The sequence below is a fragment of the Acomys minous genome (genome assembly GCF_964271855.1).
Source record: "Acomys minous genome assembly, chromosome: 11".
Taxonomy (NCBI): domain Eukaryota; kingdom Metazoa; phylum Chordata; class Mammalia; order Rodentia; family Muridae; genus Acomys; species Acomys minous.
In genome coordinates this window covers 71,395,114-71,414,672 of record NC_140492.1, presented here as the reverse complement: position 1 = coordinate 71,414,672, position 19,559 = coordinate 71,395,114, and the positions used below count along the sequence as shown (strand labels likewise).

Sequence of the window (19,559 nt, the reverse complement as noted above, 5' to 3'; positions counted from 1 at the left end):
TCTGTCTTTAGTATTTTTCACTGACCCAGTGGTCACTGAATAAAGAGTTGTTCAGTTTCCATGACTTTGTAGGCTTTTTGTTGTTTCTGTTATTGTTGAGGTCCAGTTTAATCCATAGTGATCTGATAAGAGACAATGAGTTATTTCAGTGCTCTATTCACAATAGCAAGGAAGTAGAAATAACCTGGATATCTAGTAACTGAGAGATTAATAATAACACTGTGGTATATTTGCACAATTTAATATTATTGAGCTTCAAAAAATTAAATTCATAGAGAATTGGATTAAGCTCTGAACAATCAGTCTGAGTAAGATAACCCAGATCCAGAAAGATATATTTCACACACTTTCATTTGTGAATGTTATTTTTAAAACATCAAATGTGTGTGTTATATTTAGAATACTCTTAGAGATTAAGAAATCACTAAAAAGCTATGGGGAGTGGCTTTAAATGGAAGAGATAGAGCACACTAGTATAAAGGCTTAAAGGAAAACACAGAACAGGAATGGATAAACTGAGGTGGAGATGGGAGGACAGGATAGGGGACGGAGTGTGGGATGAGATAAATAACTCTAAAAACTTTTTAAACAAGTCCTATGGAGCAGGTGGGCCCAGAATGGCTTGAGCACTATGAAGAGATGTGGATCTGGAGACATGAAGTTGGGAAGGAATAGCCCGATATGAGTAAAATTCTCTGACACCTGACCTGAGGCCATGGAGAAGTCCTAGCCCATGCTGCCACTGAGGGCTGCATCAGGATCTGTGGCCATGCAGCAGTGGGGGCTTGTGTCAATGCTCATGGCTTATATTGCCAACAAAAGTTATGTGGATGTACCTGGTCTGGGATGCCACCTGCCACCATGTTGATGTCCAAGCATTGTGCAGAAATTGCCCTGCCCCTCACTGGCTTCAGCACTAAGTAGAGCTGGTCCTGGTGCCAAAGTCAACAGTGATCCAGCCCTAAGGGCAAGAAATTGGGAGAACTGTCCCTGATGCTTCACAGGTGCAGCATTGGGTGAGCTGTCTGGGACAGTGCTGGAGAACTCACAGTGGTGGTATGGTTGTGGGAGACCTAGGAAGCTGACCAAATCAGCTACCGAGGCCTATCTCCAGGGTGCTGAGTTGGCCCATACCAACATCTACCTCATCCATAAACTGCTCGAGTGTGTGAAAGGATCAGTCCTACAGATCTAAAGCTGCAGGATCTCCATGACTCAGAGCAACAACAGGATATCCAGTATTGATGGTGTAGCAGAAGCCAGAGGACTCAATCTAGACCAATGACTCATTCAAATGAACATTTGTAAGTAAAGATGTGTGAACAAAAGAGGATACTGTCGGACACACTGACACCCTATAGGTTCCACAACAAGCTTTTTTGTTTGTTTGTTTATTGTTTTATCTTATTTTATTTTACTTTATTTGGGGGGTGTTGCAAGGACAGAGGGCAAAGGGCAGAGAGCAGATATGAAGGGATGGGGAAATGCATGGCTCAAGAATCACTGTTGAAGAAGGAGTTGTGAGAGACAGAGGCAGTAGATGACTACAAGGTAACAGAGGGCTGATATGGAGTCCTTGATTTTTATTCCATTAATCAATGTGTCATTTTATTGGCAATACTACCATTTTTTTCACTAATGCTTTAAGACAGAAAGCAATAGGGCAGTATAAAAACATTTGAAGAGCTTTGTTGTTGCTCTTCTCCTTGTGCCAGGCTTTGTAGATGGAGATGCTGCTGCTCAACTGGATGGATTAAATGCCCTGGGTTTAACTGAACCATCAAATATCAGGGGCCAAATGGCAGAATTGAATTACCAAAGGCAATGTGAGTATAGTTATTATAGTGGGCAGTTCAGTCAAACCCATGTCTGTAATTGCAGTCCTCCCTTCCCCCAGAGGTCGTTGGTCACCGGCCCATGAAAACAACGGGAGCAGAAGCACTAAGTGGGGTTCAACCAACCCACAAGAATGATGGACAAGACTTCCAGGATCAGCTTCTGAAAGGTAGCTCATTTTGTTGTTTCAGGGATGAAGCATATAAAGATTCTTAGAGCAGAGGGCAGGAAGGAGTGTCTGGCCATAAGACAGTGCCTAATTATCATGTAGACAGGAAAGGCTGATTGGCCATAACACAGTACCTAATTATTATATGAGCAAGCAAAGGAGTGGGACTCCTGCATTGAGTGGTGTAGCTCTTGTGCAAGGTCACACTCCAAATATGGTCTGCCATTTGTGCTTAGATATGCTCTCCAGATAAGGTCAGGCAGAGAACACGAACCCCTAATGAGAAAGTGAATCCTCTACTTTCTTCCAAGCTGGGAGGGCCATCCAGACATGGTAGACTGCAACATAAATGGCAGGGTCTTCAAATATATATAATAGCCTAACTCATAATAGACAGTACATTGAAAACAATATCTATAATGACCACCTGACATGTGTGAACCTTTGGTACAGGCTAATCAATCATAGTTTTTCCAGTAATGAAATATATCAAAAGTCTACTAATTTACTGACCTTTTAGAGAACCATGACAAACATGGTGTGAAAAATAAGAAATACAAAATACCTTTAAAAGTACATTTCTTTCTCTTCTCTTTAGAGCTACATGGCTCAATGCACAAGTCCCACTCATTTGCTCACTCATATGATACTTAGGCACTGTGTTCTGACCAATCAGCCTTTCCTGCCTGTGTGATAATTAGGGACTGTGCTATGGCTACATAAGTTCTAGTTCTGGTTTTTCTCTCTGTTGAATAGATGAAGGCAAAGAAAGAAGAGTCCAAGAGTCCAATGCTGGTGATTAGTGGCAGATTTTATTTTCTTAACTCTGTGAGTCATCTGTTAATTATGAATACTCAAAAAAATATACAGTAAATTTCTTAGGCCACCACATATGTTATATAATTAAGGGTCATGATTATTGATGCTTATTTATTTTTATGTCATCTATAAGCAGCTACTTCTTAATTTTTATTAATTCTTCAGCAATAATCAAGAAGGAAAGTAAATTTTTAAAAAGTAATCATGCCAGACATACATGCATCAAATAAGCACAGATGGTAAATACATCCAGTAAAATGTTCTTAAAATAAACATTTTAATGCTAAAATAACTTTCTCTAAGCAAACACAGGTAAGATTAATTAAAATCAAGTATTTTGGTATATAATTTTGAACATTATGCTAATACAATGTGTCTCAAATGTTCATTTGAATAAATTTTTCCAACAAATAGAAAATAGTCTTAAATATCTTCCTTAGTCTTTCATGATATGAGTAAAAATATTCAGAACTGATATACTGCTTCAATTTGAATCACTAACCACTCATTGGTTTTAGTAGGAAACAGCAAGTAAAAGAATCCTCCACCATACTGGAAATAATTATTTTTTTCTAAAGTTCATTGTTACCATTTCCTTCGGTTACAAATTAGATTCTCTGGTATCCAGATGACTGATGCTTTTGGCGGATTTTGTAGACACCCAGACCTACAACACAGAGGATGACCACGATGGCTCCAACCACAGGAAGCACAATTGTATAGTCAGACAAACACTCGTCCACTATAAGAGAAAACAAACACAATGTATCAAGTAAAACTGGGTGATAATAGACCAGAATAGAAAGGACATGAGATTTGGAGTCAAACATATCTGATCTCAGCTTTTATTTTGTTGGCTGACTCATAGATTGGTTGGTTGGTTGGTTGGTTGGTTGGTTGGTTGACTGTACTTTTGGGCATCTAACCCACTTTTTGCATAGTGAGCAAGCACACTACTACAGAGCTAAATCCACAATACTGGGAATAATTTTTGGCATATTATTTACCCTTGAAATTCTCTCATTCATAAAATAAGCACATAATATATATGATTATTGTATAGTTATATAAATTTTCTTTACAATTGAATAGTATCCCAAGGTGTATATTACCATATGTTCATTACCTGTTCATCTCCTGAAAAGCATTTAGATTGTTTCCACATCCCAGCAATTGTAAATAGAATTTCAATGAAACATTCTGAGCAAGTATCCTTGGAGTAGAATATTGAGTCCTTTGAGCATATGCCACACAATAAGGTCATATGCTCAACCATGTTCATAGCAGCCTTATTCATAATAAACAGAACCTGGAAACAACCTAAATGTCCCTCAGTCAAAGAATGGATAAAGAAACTGTGGTAAATTTACACTATGGAATACTACTCAGCTTTTAAAAACAAGGAAATCCAGAAATGTGTGGGCAAATGGATGGAACTAGAAATTATCATACTGAGTGAGTTAACCCAGACCCAGAAAGACTCACATGGTATGTACTCACTTATAATTGGACACTAACCCAAAAAGGATGTCCCATGAAAGTCTTCACTTACCAGGAGATGGGGATAGATGCAGGGACTTCCTATTGGGACTCTAGGTGAGGGAAATATGGGTGAATGGGGAAATAGAAGGATCCAGAGGGTCCTAGAAACCCACAAGAAGAACATCATGATGGGCAAATCTGAACCCATGGATGTCTGCTCAACCTCCTGCACCAACCAAGGACAATACATGCAGTAAACAATGAAGCCCTATTCAGATCTAGGAAATGGACAGGACATTCTCCAAAGTTGTGGGAGAGCAGGGACTGAGTCTGACATGAACTCTGGTGCCCCATATTTGACTGCTTCCCCTTGATGGAGAGGCCTGGTTGCACTCAGAAAAAGGATAAGCAGGCTATCAGGATGAGACATGTTAGGCTGTGACCTTATAGTGGGGAAAAAGGTCCCCTTCTGTCACAGACCTAAGGGAGGGGAAAGGGTGAAAGAGGGAGGGAGGAATGGGAAGATAAAAGTGAGGGGATAACAATTGAGATGTAGTCTGAATAAATTAATAAAATAAATAAAAATGGGTTATGGATCTAAATAGAGTGGTCTCAAAATAAAAAATAAAGGTGGATAAGAAATAACTCAAAATGTTCATCATCTCTAGAAAATAGGGAAATGTAAGTGAAAACAACTTTGAGATTTTACCATACCCCAGTCAGAATGGCAAAAGACAACAAAAAAAAGCTGACAACATTTTGGAGAGGATGTGGGGCAAGGGCTCCCTCAGTCACTGTTGCTGGGGTTGTAAACTATTCAGGACACTCCAGAGATCAGTCTAGTAACTCCCAAAAGACCAAAAATAAATACTATAGTACCCTGTAACGCCAATATCTATGCTTCCCAGATCAAAGGAGGCATCCTGGGAGCTAAGTATACACAGTTCCAGGCACTCCCCCCTATGGACAGTTCCCACATCCACTAGGCTCCCAGCACCAGGCACCTTCTGCCTATTCAAACATGACTCCCAAGTTCCAGAAATGCAAGGCTCAAGCATATGGACCCCAGACTCCTCCCAACTTCCAAAGACAGCTTCTAGATACCAGAGACAGGGCCCCAGTCTCCAGCCCATGGTTCTCCCAGCCTCCTGGTAGAGACTGGCTGGACACTAGGAGCACACAGGGTCCCGTTCCAAGATGGCAAAGACCCCCAGAGTTTGAGCACCAGGAGTACACTGTCTGCAGGGCCAATTACCCACCGTGCTTCAGATTCCAAAACACCAGCATCAGTTCCTGTTTTCCCAGAGAGAGGCACCCTCAGACCTTCCAACTGCTGACATCCTGAGGAAGTCTCTGGAGTTCAGAGATGTACATATTTAGCCTATAGTTCACAGCTCTACTGGCCATCTTGAGAAGACCTGCAGGACCTCAGGACCACACACGTTAGAAACTCATACCCTAATGCCCTGCTCATAGGACCAACTAGGACACAACCAGCAAAGAAGAGCTATAGACAACTTGAGAATATCCAGCCCCCATCCCATAACCTAGGACTTACACACACACACACACACACACACACACACACACACACACACACACACACTCCAAAGAGGCCAGAAGGCTTCAAGAACAACCAAGCAATGCCAGGGACAACCAGATAGTTTAACAGCAAAATAACACAATCAATAAAAACTAGATCAATATAGCAGCAAGTTTTAGGTATCCTAATACAGCTGAAACACATGAAAACAACTTTAAATCTACATTTATGAAGATGGTAGAGATCATTAAGGAGGAAATGCATGATTATCTCATTGGATGCCAAAAAAGCCTTTGACAAAATCTAACACCCCTCATGATAAAAAGTCTTGGAAACAAGGATACAAGGTACATACCCAAACACAATAAAGGCAATATACAGGAAGCCTATAGCAAACGTCAAAGTAAATGGAGAGAACCTTAAGGCAATCCCACTGAAATCAGGAACAATATAGTACTTGAAGTCCTAGTCAAAGCAATAAGACAAGTAAAAGAGATCATGGGGATACAAATTTAAAAGGACAATGGAGCAGCATGGAAACTCTAATACAACTCAGGTTATTGCCAAGGCTATTGATGCTCTCCACAAGCTGATGGTAAGGCCATATTGCTGAAGATAACACCTACACAACTCATTGAACACAGAGGAGTCAAGATGGTGCTGAACTAGAGCCTTCCCTCCTACAGATTAATATAATACTACTGAAAGGTACTCTGCGTGCTACCAAAGGAGAAAGATAAACTGGGTATCAAACCCTTCTATCTATAGGGGTGATCTGACTACAAGATATGCTGTTGAAACAGTGTCACAAAACTTGTGGTAGTAACCAAGCACTAGCTGATTTGTGCTAAGGCCCACTCCATGAAATGGAACCTATACTCAGTGTCACTTGAATAGCCAAGAAATTGAATCTAGATAGCCTGAAGACCTAGGATATCTAGTCCCAAATACTACTGTTCTGCCCAAAGAACAAAACAATAAAATTACTCCTAATGAAGTTCAGCTGTACCCGTAGATCTGTGACTTGCTCAGCCATCATAAGAGAAGATTCCTCCTGTAGCAGATGGGAACAAATACAAAGATGTCCAGCCAGACAATACATAGAAGGTGAGAAAACTGAAAAAACCTAGTTCCAAAAGGGATGTTTCTACCAAGTCTCTCCCCCTTAGGGCTCAGAGAACTCTACAGAAGAAAAAACAGAAAGAGTGTATGGGCCATGGGCAAAGGAAGGACACAGAGGTAACAAGGTCTTCTACATAGGAAATTATAGGTACATATATGAACTCACAGAGGTTGAGACAGCATATGCAGGCTTGGGTAAGTCTGCAGATAGTGTCTTAGAGCTGGAAAGAGAAGTGGACACATGCCCCCAACTCAAATGCAGAAGCTATCTTCTATTGCTTTCCACTTACTAATGAAAAATTAGTTTTCTCACTGGGGAAACAAACCACTCTTAAGGGTAGGTACCATGCCCAGGAATAGATGGCCAACAGAAAATGAACTCAACAACATCTTTGAATGCTTTGTCTTGTACTGTAAAGTCAGGACTTTTTTAACCTTACAAGTCCTTTGTGTACATATTATAAATTCTTTGGGGGGGTATCAATGGGATTCCAATATATGTGAATGTCTGTTTCTGTGTCTACTTGTGATTCTTGCACTTTTTCCATGGCTCTTTTTATTGTTTGGTTGTTTTGTCATATTCTGATTTGTTTGCTTTTGGTTTATCTTATAGTATTTTATAGTAGTATCATTTCTTAGATGTCTGCTGTTTCCAGAAGAAAAATAAGAATGATGTAAACCTGGAAAGGAGGGTAAAGTAGGAGGAACTAGGGGACTTATGGGGAGGAGAAACAATAATAAGAATATATTGTATGAAAATGTTTATTTTCAATAAAATAAAGAATTCATGAATCTAATGATGCCAACATATTAATCTTTGCTTCCATCTCCAAGAACTGTGAGAACATAAATATCTGTTGCTTAAGACACATAATCTGTAATACTTCACTATGGCATGCCTAATAAAGCAATACCTCTAATAGTTCATCCATTTAGCTTCAAGTATTCTTATAACTTTCTGCAGTGTTTCTTCCAGTGGTCATGCACTTTATTTTCATCTTGCTCACACTTAATCATGGCAATCCAAACATTCAATTTTCTTTAATACTATATGGATAACTTCCATACCTCATTCCTATTGTCATTCCTATGTCATTCCTCATTCCTATGTCAATAAGTCTCCTGATTTTTTGGAATCTATTATTTTCTATAAGTATGGGATGAGTTATCAGGTAGTTTGGGGTAGCTTTCAGCTCACTTCCTTCAACCACTATGTTCACTCTCTATTTTCTATCCTTGGTTTGAAAAGAAAGACTGTGAAGTAAACCATCCTTATTTTATTCAAAACAAAAGGAAGTGCCCACAGAATTCTGTTCATTTGTTTAAGGTTTCTAAGAGAGGATAAGTGTGCTGGGCTAGAAGAGGAAGGCAGAGTTAGGAGCCTGCCTCAGGTGAGCCTCCACTCTGTGAGGGAGAAAGTAGGCAATGCTATGAGAAATGCACATATTCAAATATTGACTTTCTAGTTATCCCAACAAAACCCCTGTTCTTCATGGCTACTGGCACATTAATCCAAGTTAATGTGGAGGATAATATATGTTAGCTGAGGCAGATAACCAAAGTCTACAAGCTGAAAGAACTCACTAAAGGTGGTGGAAATAAAAAAATTACAATTTTATAAAACACCTTATTGTTCTAATCTTCATGTTAAGCTCTGCTTCTCGTTCCTATCTAGTTTGGAAGACATTTCTACAAAATAGATAAACTTTAATGTGGTTGTTCTTCAAGATGGCTAGGGGCATCATAAGTAAACACCTCTCACTCTGATCTGTAAAGCTTTACAAGGGCCCTTGACTCTGCATACCTTGAAGTCTAGAAAAAAAAGCGTTTGACAGAGGAAAAATGAGACCACACCTCTCAAAGCCAGGTGTGTGCTTTTAACTCTGAGTCATAAGAAAACTAGGCTCTCACATCTAGTCTTCCATCAACACCTCCTATTTTAAGAGGCAATGGGTGTTTCTCAGAACTCTGGATATGTTTAGGGGCTCTTCAGGTTCTCTTGAATCTTCCAGATGCTTCTCTCAACCCCTTGGGAATATGAAAAGAGCTAAGACACTTCCAAAAAGAACAAGTGCATTTCGTAAAGGAGCATTAACCACAGAGTTGTTGCCAAATTGCATGACCTTCCTACTTAAAGTAATGAGTAAAAATGTGGGAAATGTAGAAAATTTCTTTGATCTACCCCTCATCTCTATCACTGTGCTAATCTTGTACTCCTTGAGTGCCCATGGCTTTTGTATATATGTTTTTAAGTCCCATTCACACAGTAACTTTCTCCATTTTTGTTTTTGTTTTCAGAGTTAATTTACTTTATTTTTCTTCTATAAAAGCCCCTATGTGGTAGCCACAGCTATCAGTCCTCTGAACAGACACTCTGGTGTGGGTTTTCACAAGATGATCACTGAATTCCTGAGGAGACTTGGTGAACACAGTTTCTTTCCAGAGATCGGGTGTCAGGCAGCTGTAGGTCTTGGAAAGGCATCAAAAGTGGCCTTGGCAAAGTTGCCCAGGGTGCCAGTACAGCCCCTGGCTGATGTGCAGCAGTCATCAATATTGGCCATCATCAGTAGCTTCTTGGGCACAGGAGCAGAGACAATACCAGTGCCTCTGGGGGCAGGAATCAGACTCACCAAAACAAAGCCACAGCGGCCTGTCACCTTGCACAGGACAGTGTGTTGCTTGCCAATCTTGTTCCCCTAGTAGCCTCTCTGCACAGAGACAACGGAAAGCTTGGCCAGGATGGATGGCCCATCGGATGGCAGTGGCTACCTCCTTGGAGCACTTAACACCAAGACCAATGTGACCATTGTAGTCCCCAATAGTGACAAAAGCCTTGAACCTGGTCTGCTGGCCAGCCCGTATCTGCTTCTGCACTGGCATGATCTTGAGAACCTCATCCTTTAGGGATGCGCCCAGGAAAAAGTCAATAATCTTGGATTCCTTAATGGGCAGGGAGAACAGATAAATCTCCTCCAAGGACTTGATCTTCATGTCCTTAACCAGGCGGCCCAGCTTGGTGATGGGGATCTACTCCTTGTCTTTGGCTTTACCTCCATGAGCCCTGCAGCCTTGACCATGGCCACACCCATGGCCTCAGTGGCCCCATGGGCTGCTTGGAATTGTAGGGGTTTGTGAGAGTTCAGTGAGGTGAAGTAGAGAGAAGAGTAAAGTTACATTGTCCTATTGCTCAGGGTCTCCTTAACTTTCTAATTTTTTTCTTTAGGAAAAAAAAGAAGTAGTTTTCATATATCTGCCTGTGAGCATTAATAATAGTAATCAGACATGGGAGAGGTTTTATTCACCAGACCTACCTCTTTCTTGCTTCACAGAGAGTCTTCACAAGTAGACAAACAAGTGTATGCCTTATTTTGAAACCACAGGATTAATGTTAGAGGATTCTTTGCAAAGAAGTAAATATTTTTTTAGAAGTTAGACACTCTAAGATCACCTTTTAACAGTTTAGCTGTGGTGATGCTAACATGAACCCTATGACAAAGATACAGAGCCAAAGTAGAAACTCTAAGACACAGAAAACCTTCAAGAGCATGGGATCCAATCAACACCTGAGTTCTTCATTTGCCAAGTAAAAAGTAGTGGTTTTTCTAGACACATTCTTAGTTGTGTAATGGAACCCAAAGTAAAATCAGATTCATATTAAAAGTTTATATGGAGCCTCTATTTATGATGCTTTAAAAGTACTCAGAATATTTTTGAGTACCTACTAGAAATATATTTAGATGATGCTTATGATTCTTCTCGTCAAATGTGCGAGTCTTAGTAACACTGTTTTCTAGACACGGGAAAGGCCTGTGGAGGTCTGAATAGGAGTGGCTCCCATAGACTCATAGTTGAATGCTCACTCATCTGTTAATGGCACAATTTAAGAGAGACTAAAAGAATTAGGAGATGAGGCCTTGTTGGAGTAGATGTGGCCTTGTTGGAGTAAGTGCACCAATGAGGGGTGGTCTTTAAGGTTTTAAAAGCTCACTCCAGGCATAGGTTCTCTCTTTTTCTCTCTTTGCTATTTATAGATCAGGATGTAATGCTCTCAGCTCCAGGGCTGTGCCTCCCTGCATCCCACCATGCTCCCCACTACAAATATAGATAAGGGACTAGCCCTCTGAAACTGTTAAATACCTTTTTTAATGAGTTGCTGTACTTATAGTGTTTCTTCATAGTAATAGAACAGGGACCAAGACATAGGCTTTTCTAAAAAGTGGCCTACCTTACCCTGAGCTTCACCTAGGGGCTAGTTTTTACCCTGGAAACTACCAGACAAGCTCTGTGTTGTGGTTCAAATTTAAAAAAAAAAAAGTTAGATGTAAACTAAATTGGCTGTGAGGAAATATCCAATGAAAAGCTTTAGAATCCAGAAAAAGGACTCCCACATAAGTAATTTCTTTCTTGAAATTAGTTCTCTGCAGGTGGGAAAAATCTATCATGAAATAATAAAAACAAAACAAAACTCAACCATGTTTGGTGGTACATGCCTTTGATCTCAGAACTCAGGGAGGCAGAGGTAGGCAAATCACAGTGAGTTCAAGGCCAACCTTGTCTATACAAAGCAAGTCCAGGACAAGATATGTTTAAAGTATCCTCTGAGCATGAACATGCTAGAGTTATTACAGAATCTACAAGAGGTGTCCAAAGTATTCTACTTGGAGTATGTGTTCGTGTGTGTGTGTGTGTGTGTGTGTGTGTGTGTGTGTGTGTGTGTGTGTGTTTAAACGAGTAAGAATGTTATGTTTCATTCAAATAGTCATCCTGCTTTGATAAGGCAGTGGACTTGCCTATGTATATGGCTTTCACATGTAAGTGTTAGGGGAGCACAGCCTTTAAAACCGCAGAGTTTTTCCATTACAGTAAGCTTTTTAACAGCGTCAGAATAAACATGCCTGAAACTGGCCCCCTGGGTTTCTGAAGGCTACTTGTAACTCAGGATGCTTAACTTACCATTTCCAAAGAAGTCTCCTTCAAAATCAAAGGCTTGGAGATGGATATTCATTGTTTTTATTTGAAGCTGAGATGACAGATGGATGGTCTGCTCACTCACACACTTGAAGGAATGCCCAACTACTGTCTCAAACATCATCATAGTATTCTTCATTCCCTGGTAAGTCTTCTCTGAGAGTGAAAGGTAAAATACAATCAGCAAGAATCCTCACAATATCAATTAAGTCCAAGGCGCCACTGGCCTGCTTATGTACAGTCAGTTGTCTTCTTTCAGATGAAGCACCATCTTTTGTCATGAAAAAAAAAAACTCTAGCAGATGTTTTCTGTTGCTCTGTCTGAAATATATGTGAGATGTTTCACAAAGATTCTATGTAGGAATGGTGAACTAAGCATTTTCCCTCTGGTTTTGTTTCATCTTATTGGAGATAGAGTTGTCAGTTCCTGAGGCTATAGAGAACTTCTTAAAGACTTTAGAAAGAGAAGTGAGATTGTTTTGATACTTAGAGTGCATGATAAATGAGTCAGAACAAAGAAAGACAAGATCACAAGTGGTGCATCTGCATGCCGTAAGACTGGATCGATACAGCAGGAAGGAGAACCATCAAGAAGTTGCTTCCATCCTTGGAAACGTATTCCAGTCCTTCTGCTTGCTGTTCAGGAAAGGAGCATACTCGTTATGTCAGGCATATGGCGACCTTTAAGGCAGACACCAAGCACTCTTCTTTTACTCATACTTTGGCTTCATGACTGATAAATAATATCTAATGGGCCCAGAAGCCTGTGTCTTGTCCCATTGCCAGTTACGGTAAGAAATAGTCTCATGAAAATTAACAAGTTGACCAAGAAAGAAAATTAACAAGTTGGTCTGAAATGGTGTACTAATTCATCTATTTACACTTTTGTGTCATATGACAGATTCTGAAGCTTTATTTATCTATTATCTAATCTATTATCTGTCTGTCTACATGGATATCCTATTGTTGCCATGCCCATTAACATTAACCTAAGTATCAGTACTGTCATGACAATGAATTACTGTTACTAACACTAGCACCAGCACCACACTGACATGAAGACCATAATTACTGTGTCTACTACTCTTCTTTCTGATAATGCTGAGCATAGGATCATATGAACCTAGAACTTGTTTCTCCATCAGCCTCTAAGTTAATCGCTAGCCTGATATTCTTTTCTCACATTGAAAAAGTTGCCCACCCTACTACTGGCTAAAATCTGGACCACCCTTAGTGATAACATTAAGCAATTTCTATTAGTACTCATATTACTTACTCTCTAGCCTAGATGAGACAGGTGTAAGTTAACATATATAAAAATTAATTATCAAAAAAATTAATTATCAATTGTTGGGCTATTTTTACTTACATTTAATCAGCATTACTAATAAAAAATCTTCTTGGATAATATCAATAAAATACAGCAAATTTTTAAATAGACTTTGTCCCTGAGTTTGATTTATTAGCAAATGTCATTAGTGATAGATTATTAACTAATAATATTTAAACCAATCAAATGATAACAATTAAAAAAAGAAAACAGAAAATTTCAAAACCAAAAGTGGCACAGCAGAGAAGTTCAATGCAGATGTGTTATCTAAGGCTAGACTTGCTGGGGGAATTATCTGAGGGGCTCCTTAGATTCATTTGATTCAGTTGGGAACACTATCTTTCTAAACATGAACATTTGTAAGGCTTTTTTTTTTTTAAACATATACCTCTATGGGTAATTTCCCATAAGGTAACCGAAGTGAATATTCATAAATGCAAATATGCTATACCATTTCCTTAGCCCAACATTGCCTATGGTACATATGCTTTAGAATAAAATGTCAAGTCTTTAGGTTGCCTGCCCATAGGCCCCACATGCTCTGGAATGGCATTCGCTGGGACCTCATCTACTGTGTGTTCATTCACTTTCTAGGACACACTAGTACTGTTCATTAGCTGCTGTGGTAGCTTAAATAGTGATGTCCCTCATAGGCTCTCGTATTTGACTATTTGGTATTCAGTTGTTGGCACTGCTTGGGGATGTGGGTTTCTTGGAGTAAGTTCATTGCTCTGATCAGACTTTGGGATTTCAAAGCTTCATGCCATTCCCAATGTGCTCTTTCTCCTCTCTCCTCTCTCCTCTCTTCTTCTTCTCTCTCTCTTCTCTCTTCTCCTCTTCTCCTCTTCTCCTCTTCTCCTCTCCTCCTCTCTTTCTCTTCTCTTCTCTCTCTCTCTCTCTCTCTCTCTCTCTCTCTCTCTCTCTCTCTCTCTCTCTCTCTCTCTCTGCCTCAGCTTACAGATCAAGATTTAAGTTCTCAGCTTCCTGCCTCACACCCCAGTTGCTATGCCTGCCTGCTGCCACACTTCTCTGTCATGATGCTAATGAACTCTTATGTCTTTGGAACCATAAGCCAAATAAACAATTTCTCCTATAAGTTGCCTTAGCCATAGAGCTTTACTGCAGCAGTGTAAAAGTAGTAAACATAGCTCTTTTAACAATCTCATTCCTTAAGACCTTTCTTACTGCCACCTGGAAAAGGTGCCTCAGACCAAATGCCCCGAACTGAAGATATTATGCTCAAACCTCCCATCTTCAAAATATTCTTTCTCCTCTGGAGGCTTCCCAAAGGACATATGAACTAGCTCTCCATTCTTTGGCATTGTGATTTGTGTTTGCTCATAGAACTGATTACCACTTAAAATATAATTTAACATGACTGTGTATGGTGTTCTTTCCTTCTGGAAAGAAAGCTCTGCTATGACAGAATCTTATCAGTTTGGATAATTATGGCTCCTCATAATTTTGTAGCATAATATACAATTAAGAGTACAGAGTAAGTCTCACTCAAATAACAAATTAGTTTAAAAGGTACTGAATTTGTAATATCTAAAGATAACAACTGTCAATATAATCTAGACCACCATCCTCTATGATCAGATAAAATGAAGTATATAAGGTTTTGAGTTCCCCCAGAGTTTTATAGATACACTACTTCCTTATTGTTGGGTTTTTTTTAACCTTATTTAAAAACTATCAAAGTCAATAATAAGAAAATGAGCTAACCAGAAACAGTGATATGATACATGTTCTCTACTAACCTGTATTGGAGATGGTCAAATAGGCTCCCACTTCACTGACATAATATGAGTTTTCTTCCTGTAAAACATCAAAGTGTTAACCCTGGGGTAACATCAATTTTTATGTTTATGATTTTGGATCTTGAGTTTTGATATGAGGGCTGAGGTACATGTTTGTGCTAGACATGATTATATTTTAAATATTCAAAAAAGTAAACAAAACATATAATAAATTCAAAAAGAAATGAACAATTACAAGATCCAGATTGCTCTATTTCTTACTTTTTTCTAGATCCTGAAACTAAAATGCCACTCGAAGAATTTCAGTTCTGTCAAGTTTCCAAATTGCAATTACATCAGGAAAAGCAGAGAAGAACAGTAGTAACCGTGGATGGTATTAACTTAGACTACCCATCCTCACGAACACATTGGATGGAGTTTGAAGATTTCATCGACCCTCAGGTGAAAATAACATAAGCAAAATTATATGTGCATTTTCCTATGTATAAAGTCAATCTCTAAAGAGATCAACAGATCCATATTTTCAAATTGGTTAAATGGGCCACAAGGCAGGATGCTGGGAAAACTCTTTTCCTCCTGGAGCCCACATTTGCCTCCATTTTTATCTAGGAGTTTTCATTTGGAAATCAAAAGTAATTACACAATAGCCCTGCAACCCCATGAAAGACTGGAGGCATGGAGCACTCAATAGAATTTAATTTGAGTATGAAGGAGTCAATTTAAAAGGAAATGTATGTATTTTTTTGGCAATGAGAATTGAATCCAGGGTCTCATACCTAACACACACATATTCTACTACTGAGCTACCCCTTTGGCCCTTTTCTATTTCAAAGTTAGTGATTTACACTGTTACAACCAGAAAGATGTAAAAATCATGATAGTTTAATCAAAATAAGTATATAAAATCAAATTACTTTTAAAAGTTTCACATGTAATCATGAAAGAAATTTAACAATAATAGTTATCATCACATTATAGGCCACATTCCTGTTATTTATAGATGAAATGATAATTCATACCACAGTACAACCTACTTTAGTAAGATACAGAAATTCTACATCCTGAAATTCACTCACTAGTCTATCACAGTAGCTTCTTAATTTGTCCCAGATGCTTCCATACATTGTCCTAATTAATTCTCACAATTATGAGGTAAAAAAAATGAAGACTGAGTGTTATGCAAGGCCACAGCCTATGGGTGGCAGGACAAGATATGGCGACCTGGTGCTAAACTCAAACCAGAATTAACTTGTTTTTAACATCTGCTCCGCTTCAGGCATTGTTCAAGGACCTAGCAGAAGACAAAGCTCTCCTCTGAAATATTTAATCTCATCAGTCTTAAAGGAAAATAGAATAACACACTGTTTGCTTTAATGGAAAATATCTATGGCCCAAATCCTGTCTGAGTTGCCTTTACATGCAATCTAGTTGGGTTTTTCTTCAACTAGGATTTATTCCAGCATAAATAGACCTTTACTTTTGTATCCATAGTCCAGGTTACAAGACTCCTGCTCCAGCTGGGTGTGGTGGGATACACCTTTAATCTCAGCACTTCAGGGACAAGGGAAGGCATGAGTTTGAGTTTGAGGCTAGCCTGGTCCACAAAGTGAATTCCAGGCCAACCAGGGCTATCTCAGGCCAACCAAGGCCACAAAGTGGCCTTACTTCAACCAACCTTATCTCAACCACTGCCAAAGAAAGACCCAGCCAGGTGCAGTTCCCACACCTGTAATCCCAGTACTCTGGGAGGCAGAAGCATGTTGAGCTCTGTAAGTTCAAAGCCAAGCTGGTCTACAAAGTGAGTCCAGAAAAGCCAAAGCTACACAGAGAAACTCTATCTCAAAAAAAACTGAGAGGAGAGACACAGAGAGAGAGAGAGAGAGAGAGAGAGAGAGAGAGAGAGAGAGAGAGAGAGATCCTATCTCATTCTAAAGGCAAAGATGGGATCTATTAAAGGATAAGGTAATATGCTGGATGTTGTGTTTAGAAGCTACTTAGATTATGGAGTTAATCTGATTTAAGGGACAGTGGAGGAATGGCTACAATACTACTCTGAATCTTCTAGAAACTTCCTTACTTTGGTATCTCTGTGACCTTAGGTTTAGGTATGTGGTGTTTTTAGAAGGGCATCACAGTTTACCAAGTACACTATTTCCAACCTGTTGCATCATTTGTCATTCATAGTAACCCTCTATATAACAACCACAATAAATATCATCAGCCAGTTTTAGAACTGAGTAATCAGAAGTTTCAGAGTAGTTATGTATTTCCCTCAGATTCACAGTTTATAGGTGAGACAAAACAAGAGATCCTGCTTTTAAGATTATGCCCTAGCTTACTCTCCAGAAAGTCACAGTAAGACTATTTCTGAAGATACCACAGACTTAAGTCATAGAACATGGAGAAATCAAGCTGATGCTCACCTGGAAACTCCATCTCTACTGACTATCCTTCATAGTACTGGAAAGTTTCAGTGCGCACAACTGAAGAAGGAAGGTACTCATCAGTCTCACGCAGAGACTCTCTGTGAACCCAGCGAACTATAATGACAGCCATGGTGGCAAGACAAGTCACTGCTCTATTTGTGGCACAAATGTTGTGGAAGTGGCCACCTACTCTACGGTTGGATCTGTGGCTCAGTCCACGTGATGGAACAAGGTCATCATGGGTAAGAACCTCTGGCTAGATACGTCATAAACCACACTGGAGAACTTGCTACTGCTATTCCTCTAAATGGACATTAAACTGACCTGGAATGACTTACTGCAGACCTATAATTTAGTACATCTTCTCATCAGAGAAGATTCTTCTTTCAAAAGATTGTTATTACCAGCAAAGTCCCACAACTGGTCAGTATTCAGAGAGTAAGAGGCTGCAGAGGGATTAGCTCTAAATAAGACATCTGTGTTTTACCCTTCCTCACAGGACCCAGGAATCATGGAAAAGGAAGAAGAAAGACTGTAAGAGCCAGAGGCGGTGGATGACTTTGACAAAACAGGTGTGTTATGGACACTTCAGGTCACTTGCACATGTGTATTCTCAGCAGCTGTGACAACACACACAAAACCTGTACAAATGCAAGCCAGACAAAGCCCACACATTATTAGAGGAAGTGGGCACAAAGTGCTATCTCTTGGTAAGGAGCTATGGGCAGCAGATAGCTTCTGAGAAACAAGGAGCCAGTTTTCATTAAAGGTTGACCACCATACTCTGAGGGTTGTTCCTACACTCAAAGGTATTTGGGAAATATAAATTGGACTTGATGTGCTTTTAATGAATAAATAAATAAATAAACAAACACATGGGTCAGAAGAAAGGGAGGGGATCTTGTAATAGTTGGGGTAAAGGAGTGATTATATATAAAATATATTGTATGAAATTCTCAAGAAAATCAATTAAACATTTTCAATTATGTATAGAAAACTGTTTTTACTTATTTTAACTTCTATTTGAAACAACTCCCAACACAAGCAGCAGACATGACCAGGACAATACCTGACCCTCAGAAGAACACTAGAGATAAAGCCTTTGGCCCTAAATACCAATTCCACAGAGGATACCTCAACCCAACTGTGACTTACTCTTCTCATGAACATTGTAAACATCTACACTGAAAGAATAGAGACTTGACTTTTTTAAAAAGTGAAGGAAAAAAGGGAAAAAACTCAACAAACTAACTCCAGATGTTCAAGTCTCAGCACAGAAACAAAATTCTCAGATATCTTCCTCCACAATTTATCCTATAGTGATGGCTCCCAAAGGAACAAAATCAGAAAAACTAGAAAAGAACCATTATAACTATATCCAAAGAGTTCATTTAAAAAGACACAAGTGAAGAAGAGAATAAAAATAAAAAAGCTGAATGAAATAAGGAAGTATATTCAAGATACAAAAATAAAATTCAATAAAAAGAATTGCTGAAAAACCAAACTAAATTATACTGTAAATGAAAAACTCAATAAACTAAATTGAAATCTCACTGGAAAGCCACAGTGATTGAATGTAACATATGGCAAACAAACCTCTTTGTTCTTTTCTCTTGTGGATATGTTTGTTGCCACAAGAAGAAGAAATTATATTCCTGTGGTCATAAGAGGAAATTATATTTCTACCCCACAAGCCATCTCCAGGGAAAGACACCAGTTCAGCAATTCTCATCCACAAGAGTCCTATTAATCATTATCTCCTATTATTCTGCCACTTGGCTCTAACTTAGGACATCTATTATTTTGTAAACTCCTTGTGATTGTAGGATTTTTCTTTTTTCTCAAGCAGGAGTCATTTTTCTTTCTGAGAGATATTTGATAACAATATGGAGAATATTTTAGGTTCAAATTGAGTGTGATCTATTTCTAAAAACACATAAAATTTTTTACAGAGGCCAGGAATATTATTAAATGTTCTATAAGATATAAAACATACCCCACACCCAAAGTTTATCTGCCCCTGCCCCCATATACTGATGCTACACTTATTAAGAAATGTCAGTTCAGCCAGTAACAACATTTAAAAAGTGATAAGATTGAAGTG

General features: G+C 39.0%; 1 protein-coding gene across 1 annotated transcript in view; it reads right to left on the bottom strand.

The window, feature by feature from the left end:
• Nucleotides 1–2,795: 2,795 nt before the first annotated feature.
• LAMP3 (lysosomal associated membrane protein 3) overlaps nucleotides 2,796–19,559 on the bottom strand; it is a 29,384-nt gene continuing 12,620 nt past the window's right edge. Inside the window, exons 4-6 of the mRNA XM_084802543.1 lie at nucleotides 15,030–15,087; nucleotides 11,925–12,095; nucleotides 2,796–3,566 (exon numbers count right to left, since the gene is read on the bottom strand). Coding sequence (XP_084658669.1) covers nucleotides 3,433–3,566; nucleotides 11,925–12,095; nucleotides 15,030–15,087 — 363 coding nt within the window. The 3' untranslated portion in view covers nucleotides 2,796–3,432. The remainder of the gene's footprint in view (nucleotides 3,567–11,924; nucleotides 12,096–15,029; nucleotides 15,088–19,559) is intronic.